We start from the raw sequence: 22,239 nt of genomic DNA on the forward strand, positions 1-22,239 counted from the left end.
TGTTGAAAGTGTAATTTCTTTTCTCCACAAATAGGTTTTTCCACAATAACATATTGAATCCGCTAATAATAGTAGTTGTACACGCAATGGTACGTGCAAGCAGTTAACAACTCTCTAGGATATGACAATATGTAATTTTATTGAAGACAGTTTGAGAGAAATTTGCATTTTCCGTTTTCTTGTTTTGTCAGCATTAAATATACAATTTTACAAGATGTGATACATTTTCCTTTTGTTTATATCATGGATGAAACATGAAATTTCAGATCATAACATGTTTGGAACCAGTAGTTATTGCTATTTGTGGCAACAGTGTTGTCTGAAGGTTTTCCTATCTTTTGTGAAAACAAAGATAATATTAGGGTTTCTATTTACACATGACCAATAATATAGTTAATAAGAAATGGAAAGAAGTATTCAAAACATATCTGTGTCAAACTTTCTAAAAAGAATAAAAAGATCTTATTATTATCAACTTATGTGGTTATATTATATAAGAGTGATTTTATGAAAATATACTGCATTTTTTTACTCCTATATGTTTAGCAATTTAAAATAAAATGTTCCTCGAAATTGAGATTCAAAACGTTTGATGATGGCTTTTGAGTACCAAAAATATTGTAGATATGTTTTCCAACTATCGAGCTTACACAATTTAATGAATGGATTAAATTAAGGGCTTAATAAAGGGATTTACATATACACTCTCAGAAGTTTGCTGTTGAAGTGCGGATGTTGCATACATACGTTTAGAATTGATTCTACTAGATTTAAGTAAGGATGGTATATTTACATGCCTAAGTTTGTTGTTGTTGTCTTTTAGTTTAAGTCTCAGGATTATGTTCCAAGGCTAAAGGAAACAGTGATGGTGATGGTGAATGAAATTAAGAAAATGGAAAGAGACAGGAGAACACTGAAATATACCACTTATATGGTGTTTGTCCCACTACAAAATCCATTTGGCGCGAGCTAGGATCCAACCAGGAACCCCACGTATCAGAGGAGAACGTTTTGCCAATGATCCATAGCGGCTGACCAAACCGACTTGTCGACTAAAGCATGTTGGGCCAACATGTGAAATATAATATGCAACAACTAGCAAGAGCACGAGACAAAAGATGAAGTCGTCTCTTCTCGAAATTGTCTCGTGAAAGTGATTTCTCGTCTTGATAAAAAGTATTTATTTCTATGAGAAGAGCCCTGTCTAGTCTCGTGCGCAACCCTATCAACAACTAGGAATCAAATAGAAGTTCCAAGTCGATCAGAGCAGTCGATCATAAAAGAGTGCAATGCCGTATTATCAGAACGAATTAAATGCCCATTAAAATGGTTTTGTTTGTCTAAGACTATTTTCCTTAGAAAATGTCACAGGTAAACATACACAGTTTAAAAGTAATTAGTTTAAGTAATGATTCAAATTCGAACTATAATAAAAAAAAAAATCTCCCTTAATATATTTCTACACAAATTACATTCACCAGAAAAATTTCCTCAAAACTATTGCCGTTAAGAGCGACAAGTTCACTTTCTCCAGTTATGAATTATGGACTTGTCCATTCCCAATCATTATCATATGCTGGAGACAACTTTCGAATAATTTTCCATCCAAAACATTTTTAAAAATCAAGCATACACGATATGTACAGTGAAATACATCAGAGAACTTTGTATTGACTGATGTAATAAATTCAAGGTGGACTTCTATATCCATACACAACAAGTGATAGAACAGACATATCACTTGTGACAGGTTGCCAATTATTCATCAGCTTAATAGGTTCCATATTAATAAGCACATACATGCGGTTTATCAATGTTAAATTGTTGATTTTGTGATAACATGTTATAGCCTATAATTACTCACACTTAGAGGTAGTGCTATTGGTACTTATGTGAGGTCGTACTGTGGAAGACAACGTTAAGAAACGTCAGCTATTATTCTTATCATAGTTAATGGACCAGCGTGTGGAAGAATACAAGACTCTTTTTACATATGTGTACGCATTTTCTACCCAAAAAGGTTTGGTCCTCTAAAGGAGAAACAAGTCACGATTAGTTTCTTCTTTTATAGACATCATGACAAAGCAAACTTCATTTAACATTGGTGGCGAGTTATTAAGTAACTTCTTTTTAAAATAGCTTTCATACAATTGACATGTACTTGCTACTGCGCTTAAGGTTAAGTTAAGAAAAATCTGAGGATAGCATAAGGACACAACAATCACCTGGTGATGGTTTCTACGTGTATTTTTTGGGGCTAATTTGTAATAAACTTTTGAGATAGGATTATGTGATGTTCTTGAAACATAAAAAGATTGCTTCTCACGTTTGTCTGTCCTGAAAATATGCTTTGACAAACTTTTCTTTCCTTGCGCATGTTTGGTACCCTAGGCTTGTTTTTGTTTCGTGTCTATCTAAGGACAAGGGCAGAATTTGTTCATCAATCTAGTATCTAAACAGTCGTTAAACGAACTAGGACACATTTAATTGAGAGAAGCAATGAAATCAACAGCCTAGATTCGATTTCAATACCTAGATTGTCTAAGTGACTTTCCCCTAGTTTTTTCTATTAACAGAAACCAAGTCAGAAATTTAATGTTCTTTCTTTAAATCTACATCTTTATTCAGACAGAGTATTTAGTAAATAATGTGCGTTTTAACAATAAAAAATAATGATTTAATAAGACAATAAACAATAACTAGCTGAACCTGCGCTCTCTACACAGTGCATCTTCACATATGAGCATAATCTTCTTGTCGTTCCTCACATTTGTATCTGTCCCTTTATAGACACAAGTAAAAGACGCCTTGATAAGAATCGGCAAGGGGTACCATAAAGAGGGTTTTTTTTCTATTAGTTTTTAAATATCTCGCACAGTTTGCAAGATATTCTTCTGGTTGGAGTTTTTAATTTATGTATAACCAGTGTTTTCTTTCTTTTTGCATGCAGTATGTAATAAACGAATACATTACACACACAATTAATTATAATGTCAATGATATATGGTGTTCAGAGCCGTACTGGCCAGGCGGGAAACCGGGAAATTTCCCGATGGGCCCTGGACGGTGAATTTTTTTAGTGGGACCTCCGCCTTGTATCGTAAATAGCGATAGACCTATATGTATAAAAAGGCACACGTCAAGCATTCTTTGCACACGGGAGTAACGTAACGGAGGACGATAACACGTCGAGTACCGGCAATACAGTCAGCTAATCACAGACCAGCATTGCTAGCCCATGATGTTTGAAAACAGTCTTTCACATTTTTCGTAATTCAACCCTTGAAAGACTTCTGATTTCCCACTCTGCTATATAATTTTGCTAATATTGAAGTATTCAGCTAAATTGAAATCTCAAATGTTGTCATAACTGGAAACTAAATAATAATTTACATTTTACAGCACCATTGTTTTCCATATAGAAAATATTCAGGGCCAGATTAAGACCATTGGGGGCCCTAAAGTGGAAAAATACAAGGGGTCTCATCAAAAACTTCTATGATGGACCCTCTCTCGACATGTTCAAAAGGCCCATGAATGATATAGGAAAAACTCATGTCATGTTTTTTTTTTTTAATTTTATAGTGAAAATGTTTTCAGTATTTTTTAAAAAATATTTGGGGCCCTCTTGGTCACGAAGTCCTGGAGCAAAAAATGAAAACTCAATTCATTTTTTTCTTTTTTCTAAAAAAAGAGGAAAATATTCGTAGGATAAAAATCATAAAAGCAATCACTATGTTGCAGGTAAGTACTTTTTTAAATGATGTGTTTTAAAACGCGTGTTAAGGACATCTAATGGGGCTTTGTGCAGTTGCAAATTTAAGTCAGTCTGTTCCGCCAAAAATGTTTAAAGAAAATAAATAAAATTCATTCATTCGTACCTTACTTTAAAAGGATTTACCTACATACGGTTTTCCTAAGGACTGTGTGGTTCAGTGTGAAATAAGTCCTTTGTGAGTCCATGGTCTTGGCTTGTGCGAAATAATTATAATATACTATACATTTACTTTGAGTTGTGCGTACTGCCAGTACGCATACGTACATATTGAGGGAGGGAGAAGTGCTTACGTATGCATGGGACCCCTAGAAAGTACCTTCCAGTGGACCCCTGGGTTGCAGTACGGCCCTGATTGTGTTCATTGGGCAAAACACTCCAAACAATAAAGATTCATCTTAGCCTGGAGAAATGGTTATCTTCGTTTCTCATTATCATTTGTCCAGGAAACAAACGCCTAAGAGATACACAACCCCTGTATACAACTATGTTGTGTTGCAATGTATAACTCATAGGATATGATGCTTTTAAAAAAAATTTCAACACTTTCAGTGTACTCCTAAAAATGTAATAAAGAAACAGCGGCCACGTTTTGTTAATGTTCAATTAGAATTAGGCAATCTACACAAAATTTGGAATCGACCAGTGGAAACGGCACGTTTCAAGCACTTGGGGTTTCCGAGATCTCATTGTCGAAATGATTAGAGACAAACATATAAACCTTACATTTTAATATATAGATTGAAAATATAAGCTATAGTCTAATGTAGGGGGAACGAATAAACTATTATAATTTTATTTAATATCAATTGGGAAGATTTAAGTAAATTTAATATCTATATTCAGTAAGTTTAAGATTCGAGGAGGTCTAAGATCATTAATAACAGTGGAGCTAAGAATTGAAAGGAGTTAAGAATGAGAATGGAATTATGGAATGAGAATATGGAGTCAAACGAAGGAACCCCGAGAAAACTTACAGGCGCAATATTGTCCACCAAAAACTTTAATGGTTTGGGATCGAACCAGAGACCATTCGCACCATAGGTAAATTCTCTAATCGCTGAGCCACTGTGCTTCCACTAAAGTCGTTTCGTTTGACAATTTGGATAAAGCCTTTGAACATTAATAAGAAGTTCATAATAGCATAGAAAAGAGCATAAGAAAAGGAAATAATATATTGTTATATTTACATTTTCTCTCATACATTCGTTATTGAATGAAAAGTGTGTCCACATTGTAGATGCTAATGAATAATCTTTAAAGGAAGTACTGGATGTGGAGTTAACAGATTCTAGTTCTACCTTAATTTCAAAACAGAATGAACACAACAAACAAACAAACAAAAATCTGAGTCTCGGTACAAAAATGATAGACATATATTATGTTTATAAGTAAGTTTTAAAAAGTTGACTAATAAAATCACTAGTACATGATTATTTTATTTCCCCTACCCAGATTTTTTTTAAAAAAAGAATTTGACATATAGAAACTTTGTGGCAGAATTCTGATGGATTACTCAATAATGTAACCTAAGAATTAAATTGTATGTGCAAACAAATTTATCTTACACTTGAAAGAAAATACGAAAACTCCGTAAATAGACTTTCAGCTAACTGTTTAATTAATTTCAATATATCAGTAAAAGCATCTTGGATGAAATTAAAAAATAACACAATTAGCTAAAATAATAATAATAATATATATATATATATATATATATATATATATATATATATATATATATATATATATATATATTGTAGTTTCTATATATTTGTTTTAAAGAGAACTTACAATTTTGTCTCCAAATCACAACTTATATGTCCCCTTGATAATATAATTTACTTCCATAAAATTATTATCCAAATCTCACTTACTAATTCAATAGTAAATTTGATTCAAGCAATCTGGGTAGCAGTTTGCTACGCTTAAATTAACTCCTACCAAATAAATCTATTGTGTAATAAAAAAAAATTAGGATTATACAGAAGATGTTTAAAATATAAATAAATACAATAACAACACATCTTGTTGCAGAAGCGTTACAATTAAGACGTTAATATATTTTAAATATATATAAAAGATGAAGAATAACAAAATACATTCCCAGAGAACAAAGGTTATGTATGAAGAAAGAGATATTCACCTTATAAGGAAATGTACAGAAGAGTTGTTTAAGATATCCGAAAAGTCTCTCAATAGGTAAGATCTACTACTGTAATAATCCAAGATTTAAAAAAAAAAAAAAGAGAGAGAGTTTATACTAATGTTAAATCTTAAAGGATATCTAAATAAAAAGAGAATTATCAACAATCTTTCCGAATAATACACAGAAAAGTCTATGTTACTGTGCAGAACACAATACCCATGCTTTCTATCTATTTCTAACGGTTGATTCACATATAAATAGAGGCCTCAAAAAGCAATTTCACTAATACATGAGGTTTAAAAAAAATGTGAATAAAAATACTAATTTATGCTCATGACTGACATTTTTTTACTTTCATTTCTGGAAGGGGTTTTTGTATTATGCAGTATTTTAAGCAAGAAGTAATGAAAAGTAATTATAAACGTCTTATTCTTTATACAGTGTGTTCGTAAAATAATTACATACCTATATAGACAGGTTTATATTGTTGAACGATTGTATTCCGTTCGCTATGACTAATTCTTTTACAAAGGTTGGCAATTCTGCATTCATGCAGCATGTTTGCGCGAGCCAGTCGAGCTGGTGACTTTAAGACAAGAAAAACGTGTCTAGTCTTTTGTTGTTCATTGTTATGTACATCGTCTTTGAGTGATTGAGATTATATCTTTCCGTGTACCTGGAAATCTAATAGAAAACTGGTGTTTCACGGTTTGCGTGTACTCACCAAGTTTACAAACCAAGACATATTTGAGAAACATTCGCTGTTCTGAAGTTAACAGCATTCTGAGCGCACCAGACCTCAAACGTTCAAAGCCGATGAACACTCAAAGAAATCACAAGAACTAGACATACCTTCTAGCCTCAAGGTTAGCATTTAACGGGCTCGCACAAGCAAGTTGCATACAACGTAGAATTACCAATCTTTGAAGACATAGTCGCAGCGCATAGAATATAATCACTCAACATTTAATCGTTTTATTGTAGATGTATAGTTACTTTTTGAACGCACTGCACACTGTTATGAAAAAAGTCTTCAATGTCAATTATAATGTATCTACATTCACTACTACGATTATTCAAATTGATCTTCGTCTAACTTTATTTATCCAATAAGAAAAGACACTGTTTCAATCATATTATCGTCACATGAAAATGATAAGAGTTTCTATATTGGAATAAACCAATTAGACCTCACGAAGGGAAAATGAGAACCAATCATTAGGTGTGCTAAAGAAACTAAAAAGTGCAATTCTATAGAGAATAGTGAGTGTGTCAGTGGAAAAGGAAAAACCCATCTTCAGAAATTTAAGTGAAGAAAAGATTGTAAAAAAAAGAAGAAAGTAATAACAAAAGAAATTCTTTTTTTGGTAAATAATGACCTTTGGAATTCACAAAAATTTCTGAAGAAATGTGCTCCGATTCGTCCGGTTCCAGTGCCTCATCGTCCAATTTGCTTCGCTCGTCTTCTGATGTGGCTGAGGAACGCAATGATGAAGATGAAGATTGCGATGTGGGCGCTAAATGGGGGAATAATCGACGCTGTAGATACTGTGCCAGGATCTGTTGAGTTATTCGGTTTTGTCTTGCTAGGTCACCTACAAGGAAGAGAGGACAGAGATAGTCGGTGTCAGTGTCTAACATGTCTTTAGAAAGTTTCATTTTTTCTTTTTAAATTCAATTTTTTAAATAAAGGGTGTGACAGAAAGAATTCACCTATTTGAGAAATTAATAAAATAAAATTCAAAGAAAATATGACAATAGTCTTTTTTTTTATCTGTAAAGTACACATAATGCCATTTTTATATCAATGTGTTTTGAATAAAACGTCATTCAAGTGATAGCCTCCATTACTAATACAAAGCGCCAAGCGAATGTGAAATACGCTTCGGGGGCGCAGTGGCTCAGTGGTAGAGCGTTCACCTCCGGTACTTGGGGTCCATGGTTCGATCCCAGCTCGCGTCGTGTGGACTTTGTGATGGACAAACACCGTGCTCGTGGGTTTTCTCTGGGTTCTCCCGTTTCCTCCCACTTTCTTCATTCCACCATTTCACTCATTTCTCATTATCACCGTCTCCTTTAGTCTAACCGGCATATCCGTGGGACGTTAAACTTAAAGATTTCATTTCTTTTTGTGTGTGTTGCGAAATACAAGAATGGAGATGACCACTTGAGTGATATTTTGTTGAAAGCACGTTGATATAAAATTGCATCATATCTATTTTAGAGAAATAACAAAAGAAGACAATTGCTATATTTTCTTCGGAAATTAATTTATTAACTTCCCAAATAGGGAAATTCTTTCTGCCGCACTTTTTCTTAAAGATATTATGCACACGAAAAGTACATGGACAGGTATTAGATAGCCAAAACTAATGGTTTATCGAACTTCAAACAAAAAAAGGAAGGTGACTAAAGACCTAACCTATAGCAGCTCCATTGGATGTGAAGAAACGCCCTTAACACTAAATACACCATCTTTAATTTTTTAGCCTATTAGTTTATAAGGAAATATTTTTTTTTCTTTGAAACAAACTGAAATTTTAATGGCATGATCTTACAAATTTCTTCTTCAAAACTAGTTAAACGTCCCCTGCGTTTCCAAAACAAATTTGAATTTTATACAGAATGTTTCAAAACAACACGGACAACGTTTGGGACGTGATTCCTGACACCAAGATAAGACGAAAATTATACACCATCTTGGGTGCACAAATGCTTCATTTCGGAGTTATAGGCTTCTAAAAGCATGAAAAACTGAAATTTAAAGGTTCATAGCTCCAATACTATGGAACCTACCATAATCGGATCAAGACTTCACTTAGGAATAATATGTGCGCTATCCCAAAATACATGTTTCAGAATTCTGCGGTACTCACGCAACATTTTTTATAGAGGAAGTTTAGCTACGGCCATATAATTTGAAGTACTCAGCAATTACCTCTATAAAAACTGTTGCAGAATTTTGAAACTTGGATATTTGGATAAGGTATATACTAGTTCCTAAGTGAAGTCTTGACCTGGCTACGGTAGGTCCCATAGTTTTGAAGCTATGGACTTTTAAACTTCATTTTTTCATGTTTTCGACAGCCGATAACTCCGAAAGGAAGCATTTCTGCACCCAGGTTGGTCTATACTTTTTGTCTTATCTTGGTGTCAGGAATCATCTCGTAAATGTTGTCGGTGTTGTTTTGAAACGCAATGTATATAATAAAATTTAATATTCAAGTGGTGAATGACAGTTAAATCGATTTGGAGAAGAAATCAATTAAATTATTAAAATTCTCGTTCATTTTAAAAGGAAATAGAAATACAATTTTCCATATGAAATAATGGTCTAAAAAGCAAAGGTGGTTCAACGTCGTTAAAATGGAATTGCAACAAAAAAAAAAAGGGTAATACAATACTAAGATAAATTATAATTATACAGGGCAACTCAAAAAGAAAAGTTAATTATTTTATTTGTACTATAAAATATCAATGTAGCATGAAAAGTAAACTTTCCAAATACTTTTTTTTTGGGGTGGCTACTCAAACTTAATTCATATATATTCACAGATGTTCGATGTTTGGACCCCTTTTATGAAGCAACATGTTGCCACACCGGTAATAGCATAGTATTATCAACTGAATTGGATTGTACCGCTGCTACTACTGCTGTTCTGTGCAAAAGGGCATATGAACACCTTGTCTGAAAATGTCTAGCTGGATTAAATTCTAGCGTACTCGCATTTGAGCACAGAGTAAACTAGTATAAGAGGTTTCAGCTGCTATTACCTGACCAGGATAGCAGTGCGGTTTTGGGAGGATGGCGCTGCTGTTGTGTTTACATCTGTTTCTTGGCAAGCGCGGTGGGACAGGGGAGCGGAGAGTTTCACTCTGCAGTGTATCCAACGGTTTTTAAAAGTTGCAGTTTGGATATTATGCATAGCCTAATCTCTTTCCGCTTAATAAAGAACGCCGTAAGTTATGTGGTTGTAGTGAACCATTTCTGCAGTAATTCAGATGTATTGTGAATAGTGATATATGAATGGAAATTACTAATTTAAGAACAACATAGCACAATTGACAATTCAGTGAGCTTCTACCGTGTATTAAGCAGATTGTATAAAAATTGATTACCGTTTTATTCGATGTCATTATAAAACAGGAGCAGCCTGTAAAACGCTGCTCGCTAGTTTGTTCGCAAGTTAATATGGAGGGTGTATTTTTGTTGTAGGTTTTTTTTTTTTTTTTTTTTGCTTGTTATTTAAGATGTTCTGCAAATAACTTCAATAACTTTTGAAACTGTTTGTCTTAACTTGAGCCAGGGGCGGATCCAGACTGAATGTTTGGGAACGGTCGTTCGAAGTCAAATCAAGGTAAGAGTGCATTGCAAAAATAAAAGTAAAACAACTTTAGAAAAGGAGAAGTAGCTATTGTCTACAATTTCTAGAAACGAAATGGCCACCTGCGATTTCGAAGGTAGATATTTTTTTGAGTAAGAACACCAATGTAAGTAATTTTTTTGCAATTTATTGCTTTATTTGACTTCTGCAACGTAAAACAAAAAAAAAGTATGGCCTACCTATTTTAGGTTTTATTTTACATTTATAATACAAAGGTGAAAATTCTCAGGTTTTATTTTTAAAATAAAAATATGCTATCTGGAGGGGGAACAATCGCCTCGCTCCCTGGATTTGACCCTGACTTGAGCATATGCGTGAAGTGGTTTATTACGAACAGGACAAAAAGAACTGTGATAGATTGATTACAAGTAATCCGGTTAGAAACACTGCTGCTTGCATTTTAGTTCCAAAACCAGCCGCCCGCACTCGTTCGCTGGTCAGGTAATATTCCCGCTGAAACTAACTCAAGTGACTGGAGGCTGTGGCGCCGCCACTAAAACCAGTTCGGGTAACACGAACTACTGGAAACAAGAACAAATCAAATCATCCAGAGCGCGTGGGTTTGATACAATTAGCTACTGCCAATAGCAGACGACGATTAGTTACGACTGCAGCCAGCAGGGTCGCTGATAATCACTTTCGTTGCATTGTGGGAACGATTTGAATTTCAGTTGGGTATATAGAGAGTATTGCATCTGGGTGATCAGTGCAGTACACATTCTCTGTCGCTTTGTCGCCATTTGGATACCAGCGCCACTAGCGGGCAACTTCGAAAATGGTGACTGTTGTGTGTTACCATTTTTTACCGTTCACCGGTACTTTTACTTCCACAAAAAATTCATTACAACAGTCACACGCATTTATTATTATTATTTTTAACCATTCATTTTGAATTGCACTGGATATTCTACTCACAGCATTAAATAAACAAATAAACAAAAGCAAAATAATGAAAGTAAAAAAATCTACAAAATGTAATGCAAGCCACACAACTTCAAACTTAACATGTCCGTTAGAAACAAGAATTATGTATTTACTCTTTTCTTTTCTCAAATTCTGGAATAAATTTAATTGAATTCCGTAAACGTATGCTAAATATTTTTAAAATATAAAGAAAGCAATCTAGCCAATAGATTAACCATATCATATCTGAAAGCCAGTACACCGAGAATTTACATTGATAATTATATTATCATTTTATACAGTAGGCCTACAATTTATAGTAGGCCCCTACAGTATAATTTCTGAACATTTCTTGTGTTATTACTATCAATGAAGTCCCGTATCTATCAATAGTGTACGAGTAGCTATATTTTAATTTGTGTTGAAAATTGGCATTTTTTCTGTTGCAATTCTTTCCAATAAATCTTGCAATAATGATTGGAAGCTGTTAACTTTCATATTGTACACTAGCGCCATCTTTCATTTATTTATTTATTCATGGAAAGATGGAAACCTGTTTTTTCCGTTTGGTTTTGAAATGAATTGGGACTTCAATGCTTTCATTTGTATTTACTGATTTCTTTTTTAAACTATATTTAAATCTACTTTACTTCCTGGAAACTTAAAAAAAAGTAATTTTAATATTTTATAATAAAATTAATTTAAGTAATATTTATAATGAAAATTCGTTTTGAAAAATCAAGAGATATTTAACTGGTTTGGGGGAAGAAAACAGTGAAATCATATACTTAAAATTCCAGTTCGTTTCAAAGAAAATATTTAAAAAATTTAATTCCCTAAATACGAGGTAATATCAAAAAGTTTCGAGACGTTCAGTTAACAAGAAAGTACTTTATTTATTTACGTTTACATACTATTATCGTTAGAATAGTCACCTTGTACACAATGCTCCCAGCGTTTCTGCTAGAATGTGTCCTGGAAGTCTTCTTTTCGAAGCGTGTCGAGCACCTTCTGCGATTCGCGCTAGAGCTCCACAATGGTGTTCAGTATTTAGGATTTAGGATTTAGATTTCTGGGCTTTCGGCACCTAAGGCCATTTAGCCCTTCACGATTTGAGGGATGACGTCCCTCGTCGAACACACTATCCGGGGAAATGGAAGGAAGAAAGGATTCGGAAAGTTAGGTACCACTGCCTGGTGTGAATGAGGAAAACCTCGTTCAGGGTGGCTGGCCTGAAAAAGCGTGTTACACATTTTCGACCGAGTGATCCCACCGGGAATCGAACCCGGGACACATTGGTATCCAAATGGTGACTTTTCAGCTGGATCTTCAACTTCGGGAAGATGACGAAGACTGCAGGAGCCAATCTGGCGAGTAAGGAGGGTGCGGAAGTGTGATCATCTTGTTTCTGGTGAGATACTCGCGTGTGAGGAGAGCACGGTGACAGAGTACATTATCGTCGTGGAGCCAAATGTCCTTCCTTAGACGAATTAAAACCATCTGTTGGCATGTTACGGAACTAGTCTCGAAACTTTTCGAAACTACCTCGTAAATCTTTAAAAGAAACAAAACTAGTCCAGGTCTTAACGCCATTAAGCACAACACAAGAAGGATTTCGCCTCATTTTTGTTCTTTGCGAGATTATGTACGTTATACAGTAAACATAATAAAATTAACTTTCTCATTGAAAGACTTGTATTCAGGCTTTCATTCAGAAAATTTTGTCTGTGTGCGTGAGTGTGTCATGGAAGGGGGCGTGTTAGGGGAGGGCGGTATAAAGTGTGATAGAACTGCATTGGGATAGTACTTGCTAAAGAATTACCCAACACTAGAGTGAAATATAATTGCAATTTCATTTATCTTAACTCCAAGTGTGGAGGGGAAGAGGGCGATTGATCAACACACTTAACTGAAATCGATCATTTCCCTCACCCTTTAGTTACTCGACTTCGTATAAACCCCAAATCGTCCACACCCTCAATTAATACTGATCTCCCTGAAGTGGTTGGAACCATCCTGAATCTTTAATTATATCCCATGATGATCAAATGGCGGCCGGCCTGTATTGCGATATGATTTTGGACTATTGGATGTGTATGAAACAGTATGTTTCATCTCTCCACGAATAATAATAATAAAAAAATGTATGACTTTTCTTTCTTAAAATTCTTTGCGGAACAAAAAGAGTTTATCTAGGAATCATAATATACCTGAATCGAACCTTGACTTTCACTGTGAAACATTTTCTTTAACCGTTTGGCCCAAAGTATAGCCGTTCTGAAATAGGTAAGGCCGTTATTACCCGGCCGATTTTTAACATAGTATATTTGTATAGTTGCTTACAATTGTTTGTTAGTCAGGCCTTAATTAGGGTAGACACATGAAAGAAGAAGCAGGATATGCAGAAAGGAATAGAAGTTTCAGAAATTATATATATATATATATATATATATATATATATATATATATATATATATATATATAGTGGGAGACCCGGGTTCGATTCTCGGCGGGAGCTCATGTGGTTCGGATTCCACGTTAATCAGTAGGTCCACGTCTCATATAGCCTCGCTGCTAAAAGGGACGCTAAACTAAAATCAACTCATATATATATATATATATATATATATATATATATATATATATATATATATATATATATATATATATATATATATATATATATATGCTTTATGCACATTCTACGAATTGATGCTTCGGGAGTAAGTTGTCCTAGCTCACACTGTAAAGAATTACGGTCACATTTACTGACCAATTACTGTCAATTCTGGCTGCCAACCGATTATCCTAAAATTTATGATATTAATCTTAAACTTATGGTAATAGGGCATAAATACGGCCTTTTTATGGCCTATAACCATAAATTTTACAATAATACAGTAAATTTCAGAGTAATCAGTTGGCAGCCCGAATTGACGGTAATCGGTCAGCAAATGTGACCGTAATTGTTTACAGCGCATAGTGCGTTATAAATCGATTTAAAAAGCTAATAATAGTCATGAGTAAGGTAAGTAGGTTTAACTCGTGGATGGCTTAAAAAAATAAAACTTACTATGCACATACACATGACAGACATCTACCTAAAGAAATGGTCCACACCTTTAGTAAACAGTCTTTTTGATATTACAATAAACATAAAACCTAAGAGTGTCCGCCAGAAGCACACTTACAGATCGAACTACACTAAATGGCACACGCGCATACAACATAATACAACCAGTTTCAAGTTGCTGAATGAGAAGGATTAGAAGCAAGAAAATGTAAGGCTTATTATGCAAGCAACTGAAAAGAATAAAGAAAATATGCAACTATATCTTCCTTATATGAAACATATGGCAATATAGAAGAAAGGTAACTAACTTCACATTTCTTATGAAACGAATTACATTTATATTATTCAAAGAAATTTTTCACCAAATAGATAACACGGCATTATTAATGAAAAAAAGTATCTCTTGCCTGAATGATCACACAATTCAGTCCTTTTCTCTATGTGGAAATATGTTTAAAATAGGTTCTTCCGGTTTTGTTCTTCATGCCTCTTTTATACTCTTACAGTCCTTTTCATAATTTCTCAGAAATCTCTCTGCTGATTCACGTAAGAGCTTTTGATTCTGTGTCGCGCTGACCCTGATGGACTAATTGTGAACAACCAACTTACTACAAAAACGAACGATGGAGATGGAGAGAAAGTAAAGTGTGTTCCTGGCGTGACTTGTTTCACCATCGCTGGAAGGAAGGGGGGGAATGGAACATAAGATTATTTCCAGGGACACCCAGGATGCTAAAGAAGAAGATCATCTTCCTGCCGTGTTCTGTCAGAGGCAAACGGATGACGAGAGAAAAGATGCCGCAGCCGCAACCAACTGTTCCGCGTTTGAGGGCCAGTCACGATAATCACTCAAAAGTGTAAGTATTTCTACGTACGCAATGACGTTGCTACATTATTAAGAATGCAAGGAGCCAAATCTAATATTGAAAGAAGTGTTTGTCAAAAGGCCATGAATACTCTCCCTCAGGGTATTGCTATTGAAATGTTCGTGCTTCAAATCCATTTTTTTTAAATTTAAAGATTGTAATTTGAAGTTTCTAAAATTAAAAAGATGTAAACATTATTCGATTTCCTAAGAAATAGTATTATCCTTTTTTAATGTAGACGAGCAGGAATTTCAGTATAATTGTGTCTCTTTCCTTGGAATTAAAGTCAATATAAATTAGAGAAATAAAATAATAACTTTTTAAACGTTTAAAACGATTGTTTTCAACTGCTGTTATCAGAGATAGACCTTCTTTGCAACTTTAACCTCAAGTTGTCTATTTGTCCCTCAACTTCTCGATCCTCACGAACCCCTCAAACTCATTATCAATCTGACGACTCCTCAAAAAACCTTCTCAACTTCACTCATATTCAATCTGACAATTATTCACTTCCTGAACCTCACGATCGCTTACTACTTTTCAACTTCACGCCACTTGCTTAGACCGCACATCTTCATTCGACCTCACCTCAAGCGCTAATTAGAATTAGAGAGTGACTAGTTGAGGGTCCAACCCATGAACATGTGTACAAGAAGGAACATTATTCTCTAATCGTGCCGTGGTGGCACAGTGGTAGAGCACATCTACCTCTGGTGAGTGGGGTTCCTTGTTCGATTTCAGCTTCCATTTGTGTTTTGGGCACAAGAGATCGTGTTCGACTCTCGGTGGGAGCTCATGTTGTTCGGATCTTACACTAAGCTGTAGATCAACGTCCTATATAGCCTCACTGCTGAATAAAACGCCAAACTTTATTCAGCCAACGAACCAACGATCTCAGCTCCTGCTAAGTTGGTCTTGTGATGCACAAACACCGTGTATATGAATTTTCTTGGGCTTTTCCTGTTTCCTCCCACTTCTTTCATTCTACCACTTTATTTATGATCATAATCACCGTCTCCCTTAGCCTCAGAGCGTAAAGTTTAGGAAGATGTTCTAATTACTACGTTTCTTTATATATATAGCTTCCAACTTTCGAACTATTGTGACAGCAACGCGTATTGAAAAAGAAAACAGTATTCAAAAATCCTTACACATTTGGAAAGAACACTTCAAGATGGTATTCCTTCAATCAAAATAAAATAACTGCATGTAAAATTGTGAAATTGATGGTATTGAATGTTAATTTATGATTCCTCATTTATTATTATTATTATTATTATTATTATTATTATTATTATTATTATTATTATTATTATTATTATTATTATTATTATTATTATTATTATTATTATTATGGTTTTAAACTTATATCCTCATAATCGTAAATGTTTGGTGAAACTTATTTGATAAAATCGAATATTCAAAATGATCTTTAAGGTGGTCAAATCACAAGAAAACAACTTAATCGTTTGAAATGAATTTTAAAATATAGTTACTACCTACCTCGTTTTTCACATCATGTTACTCAGGAGCGGATCCAGGGGGGCGAACGGGGCAATCGCCCCCCCAGAAGAATTCTTATTTTTTATATATAAATAAAACTCATCCCAAAGTTTGGAGCTCTTAAAAGTAGCAATATGACAACCCACCGCCCCCCCAGAAGTCGGTCCTGGATCCGCCCCTGATGTTACTTTAATTCCAATTCGTATACAAACGGAGGAATGGGGGGTATATATATATTATGCAATAAATTGAGTATTTCATGAGCTTGTCAAGTTAGGAAGATGATATTCGGTGCATAAACTTCTAAATACGAATAAAGGAACACGTGTCCTAGCGTTTTCTAAAATTCGGAGAAAGAGGGCATTTGAAATATATTCTCCATGTTGAAAGAGATATTTTCTGATATTTGTGATCACATCACGGGAAAACGAGCTGATTGTTTTATATAAATTTTGGAAGGTAGTAATTACGTACCTCGAGCTACGTATTTATAATTTCACTTTGATTCAAGGGCGCATTCTAAGTGGGACGCGGGATTTTAAAAAAATCAGCCAAAAATACAGTATCTAACGATCTCGTCAAGGTAGGACGATGAAATCCGGAAAAAAAACAGAACCGAACCACATGAGCTCCGGCTGGGAATCAAACACCGATCTTTGGCTGGTATTTTTGTTATTGTATCCATTGCAACAACACTACTATTACGTCCTGTAGCGAAATTGGGAAGAAAAAATATCTCGGAGTATATTTACAGAATCTACACTCAGATACATTTAAAAACTAAATTCAGGGCGTATTTCTAGACACCATTTGTATACTTCAACTCTATATTGCAGTGGACATACGTATATCCGTGCTATCCTCACTTAAAGGTTAAAGATTCTGTTTTAAGATATTGTTGGATGAAATTGCTACAAGATTCCGAGCAAAACGCGAACATCGTTCGTTTGCATTAATAATTTACTCCGAGTCCTGTGTTCGGATCTAGGATTAGGATTAGGATTTAGATTTCTGGGCTTTCGACCTCTAAGGATATTTAGCCCGTCACTTATATGAGGATGACGTCTCTCGGCGAGCACACTATCCAGGGAAAGGGAAGGAAGAAAGCAGTCTGGGACCTATAAGTTAGGTACCACCCCGGCATTTGCCTGGTGTGAATGAGGAAACCCCAGGATCGAAAATGTTAATAGTTGTCGTTAGCTGCATTGCCTTCTACCTAATGCCAAGAGATGTTACCAACATGAAGGTAATTTCCAGGCAAGCCAAAGGCATGGGCGGAGTAACAAGTACTTATATCACGATTGCACTTGTGCGACAAGGCTCTATTGCGAGCCGCATCTCTTTAGATTTATGCAGATGTTTTGTTCCTTTCGTCAATATTTCTAATATTGAGGTGCTACCAAACTTTTCACGCGATTTTGCGAAAGGGAGTGGGTAAACTTGGCAATGTTGTACACTGATAAGGCATTCTGCGAAACTGAAAGTTACCATAATAAAGAAAAGAAAATGTCAATGAAAAACGAAACTTTTCCTCATTAGGGAAACTTGCTACGTAGTATTATACTGTATGTATTTTAAACTCTGATTTTTCATTATGAAGAAAATCTGCAAGGAACTATGCTTACGCCTGTATAGAGTTCAAAATGCCACGTTGCTTTACAAAAACGAATAGCTACTTTTGTCGTTGACTCGCTGACGAACACTAGAAGATTTTGTCATGCCATTCGTAAAGTACAGTAGTAGTCTTACATGAAACCGGGATTCGCGCCAAAGTGTACTTTACGATACCACAAAAGAAAATATACATAAAAAGGCAATATAGTGTTTGAAATCCATTTTAGGCCATTCTAAAAAAGTAAAGGAAGTCAACATACTCAAATAGATAGTATTTATGTAGCTTGTTACATGTACGTACGTATTTCTGGTATTTTGCCAGACAGAAAGCACACAATGAATGTGTCTTGGAGAAAGTTGTATATACTTTGTCACCTATTGAGTTACTATGTACACATAGTGGAATGTTTTTGAGAGCGACGACCACATAGTGATTTTTTTTCACCATTATATTGATTGATGAGGCTATTGTCATGTCAAAACTAACGCCAGACAACACCTCTGACTCTTTTTGTATAACAACAGCATGCAAATATGTGGTCAAGACCCACTCTACGACTAGAAAAGGCGATCTTAGTCCTATAAGGTTCTCATGACAAATTTCTACATGACATACTATTATTTTATTTTATTTTTTAAATGAAATAAAGGATGGAAGTATAGTGTGTTCATTCAATAGGAGTGCAGTTCCGCAAATATCTTTGAAGCTCTCATGCCAAATTTTATTTACAAATTCCTTCCTCCCTCCATTCTTCTTTCGACCACAGTTGCAGGGTTGCAACATATTAACACGGACTATGTGTGTTCTTTCTGCAGACAATGTAAGAACAATGAAGCTGGCCTTGGGAACAGGGAATCAAGCACTAACTTAAAAGGACAGCATTTGAAACTGTGGCTACTAAGATTCCACGTGGAGTTGACAATCGACTGTCAATTGTTTGAAATGAAAGTTCTGGTTGGTCATTTAATTACCAGGAATGTTTTCCGCGAAAACCCTTGAACGATGACTTATTTATGGCACGAGCCTCCACACGTAGAAGTAGAGGTTCGATATGGCTGAGGACCTATCAAACTTCGGGAGTGAAAATTTATCGAATTTTCATCGGTTACTCGAAAGCGTTCGAGTATTCGAAATTATCGAAGTTTCGGGTATTATCGAAGTTTCGAGTATTATCGAAGTTTCGGGTATTATCGAAAGATCGAGCATTATCGAAATTTCGGGTATTATCGAAAGTGCGAGTATTATTGAAGTTTCGAGTATCGAGTTTGTGGGAAGAAACTTTTGTTTCACTTCATCTCAAGAGAGGGAAGTTTTAAAATGAACACCCTGCATATATGTAGTACATGTACACCTATAATAACCTCGTTTGCATTGTTTCTTCTAAACACTCCAATAATACTGAACTTTTCAAAATATTCATACGACTCCATAAATTGCGATCATACTGAAATCTTTTAGTATTTGCTGCCTTCAAAGAACTCGAGATTCACGAACAGTTCGAATGTCTCAAACTCGTCGAATGTTTCTAACATTTCGAATGTCTCGAATACTTCGAGTGCCTTGAAAACTTCGAGTGTCCCGACCATTTCTAGAGTCTGAACACTTCGAGTGTCTCGAACATTTCGAGAGTCTCGATCACGTCGAGTGTCTCGAACACCTCTAGTGTCTCAAACATTTCGAGAGTCTCGAAAGTTCGATAATTCGATATAATTAAAATTCTTTATCGACGAAACGATTTTGAAATTTTATCGAATTGTTATCGATTACTCGATTATTGGAACAGCCCTACGTAGAAGGCGTAATTCTTTATATACAAACTACACTCCGATTTAAGAAACGAACTATATATGTCTTGTATCCCATCTTTTTCTAAATTTAAACCAAACTTACTGCTGCTACAACTGATGGCTGTTCAGATGACACACAGCAATGCGTGGTACGCATACTGGATCCCAATACTACTATTTCTTGTCGTGGTTTGCTGCTTCTTAATTCAAGTTGATCCCCATTTGTTGCTCACGAGACGAGATTCGAGACGGAAAGCACCTTTCTATATACGAGACGAGACGAGAAATGTCACGAATCTCGTCAACATTAGTTCACTCAAGTCTTAGATCTCCAACAGGTTTTTTGTGTGTGTGTGTGTGTGTGTGTTACATGATTCATAGAATAAAAGCTATAAATCGATAAAATAATTGTACGAACGCAATAAAGAGCATTTGTTAGATACGCAAGTCATTACACAATATACTCCAATAATAAATATGGTTTAAATGTTGTTTTATCGAAAGAGAAACGTAATGCCCTAGAACACATGGTCCAATTATACAGGGTGGCCCAGAAGTAGGTATACAGTCCCGTACTAATCAACTCATTACTTTTTATATCATTTGTCATTGTTATCCATTAGGTAGACTTAGGTTCTTTATTAATTGTTCTTAATGTAATTTTACTTACATATCAAGCTCGGAACAGCCAAAGCAAATAAACTTATAAGCTAAAATGTTATGCTTGATCAATGCAGGAGTGTATACCTACTTTTGGGTCATCCTGTAATGATCCTAAGGGCCGTAACAGTCTTTACTAGTAAGGTGGAGGGCCGCAGCTAATAATAATAATAATAATAATAATAATAATAATAATAATAATAATAATAATACATTATTATTATTATTATTATTATTATTATTATTATTATTATTATTATTATTATTATTATTATTATTATTATTATTATTATTATTATTATGCTAGAAAAGAAAAATACAAAAAAAATGTATTTGAAATATTATATACCTATTCAATGTGAAAAATGAAGGTGACTAGCAGCGTTTACAAGGGCTGGAATATCTACATCCATTCCTGTTGTTGTGAACCGCCGGAGATGTAAAAGAGAAGAATTTCCAAGGCAGCTTCTGAAGCGATTTTTCACAATTTTCATGTTGGAAAATGCACTTTCACACAAATAAGCATTATCAAACACTGACACTCTTTTCCGACCGAACTCCAAGATTTAGGGAAAGATGTTGCCGTGGATCCCCGCGCCTTTTTGTTGTACAGAATCGCTAAATAGATGCCTTATTTTCAAAGAAGACCGCAAATATTAAAAGAGTGAATAAATATAAATGAAAATAGTATTAGTAATAACATTTGTAAACCGTGAGAGCTTTGTAGGCCACAGAAAATGGTTTGGCGGGCCGCCATTTGGACAGCATTGTCCTAGAAGATAGTAAGTATTTTGAAATAGAGTGGTAAGAGTTCTGAACAATAAGTATTACGGAATAGAGACATGAGAGTTTTTCTTTTCTCAAAGAATTGGAAAGCAAAAGGCAATAGTAAAATTTGGAGAATAAAGTAGTCTAAAGTATAAAAAGTACTATGGAATAGAGTGAGAAGATTTTTTTTCCTTTCAAAATAATACGATAATAATTGTAATTCATTATAATAATTGTAAAACAAAAAGCAACAGAATTTGGAGACCAGAATAGATCATAACACCATGATACATTTAGTTTGTATTATTTGCATAATACACTATATAAAATGTGTTTTACAATAATTTAATCATGTGAATAAACTAGAATATATTCATTAAAAGAAATATTCGTGACGGGGACAAATAGCCTCGTTGCTGACGTCCCCATTTAACCCCAATCAATCAATCAAAAGAAATGTGAATATCGAGGAGGACAGCTAAAAATAAAATATAAAAGTGAATGAAAGTAAACTACTACGCGCCTGGAATAATTAATGATTTAAGTCTTAAATATATAATATATTATTTTAATTAGAAACAGAAAACTGTTTTTTTATTTCAACCCGGAGGAAATAGCTATCCATTTTGTATTACAGCAAATGGCATTAGATTACCTACGTATTCCATTGCATTGCCTTATTCACAAGCCACACTCGAGATATTCTAATTATTCCCCCCCTCACAAATATAAATCATCTTTGCATTATTGATTCT

The 22,239-nt window shown here is 34.6% G+C and overlaps 1 protein-coding gene across 6 annotated transcripts in view; it reads right to left on the bottom strand.

Moving 5' to 3' along the window:
* Window positions 1–22,239, bottom strand: part of tfc (Brevican core protein triforce) — a 285,506-nt gene that overhangs the window by 142,078 nt on the left and 121,189 nt on the right. For 4 of the 6 annotated variants that reach the window (XM_081747003.1, XM_081747001.1, XM_081747004.1 and 1 more), the window contains one exon: window positions 7,304–7,519. The exons of the other annotated variants lie outside the window; for them this stretch is intronic. In XM_081747003.1, the coding sequence (XP_081603129.1) occupies window positions 7,304–7,519 (216 nt within the window). The remainder of the gene's footprint in view (window positions 1–7,303; window positions 7,520–22,239) is intronic. 6 annotated transcript variants of the gene reach the window in all.

The sequence above is a fragment of the Thermobia domestica genome, chromosome 18, assembly GCF_964235325.1.
Source record: "Thermobia domestica chromosome 18, izTheDome1.hap1.1, whole genome shotgun sequence".
Taxonomy (NCBI): Eukaryota; Metazoa; Arthropoda; class Insecta; order Zygentoma; family Lepismatidae; genus Thermobia; species Thermobia domestica.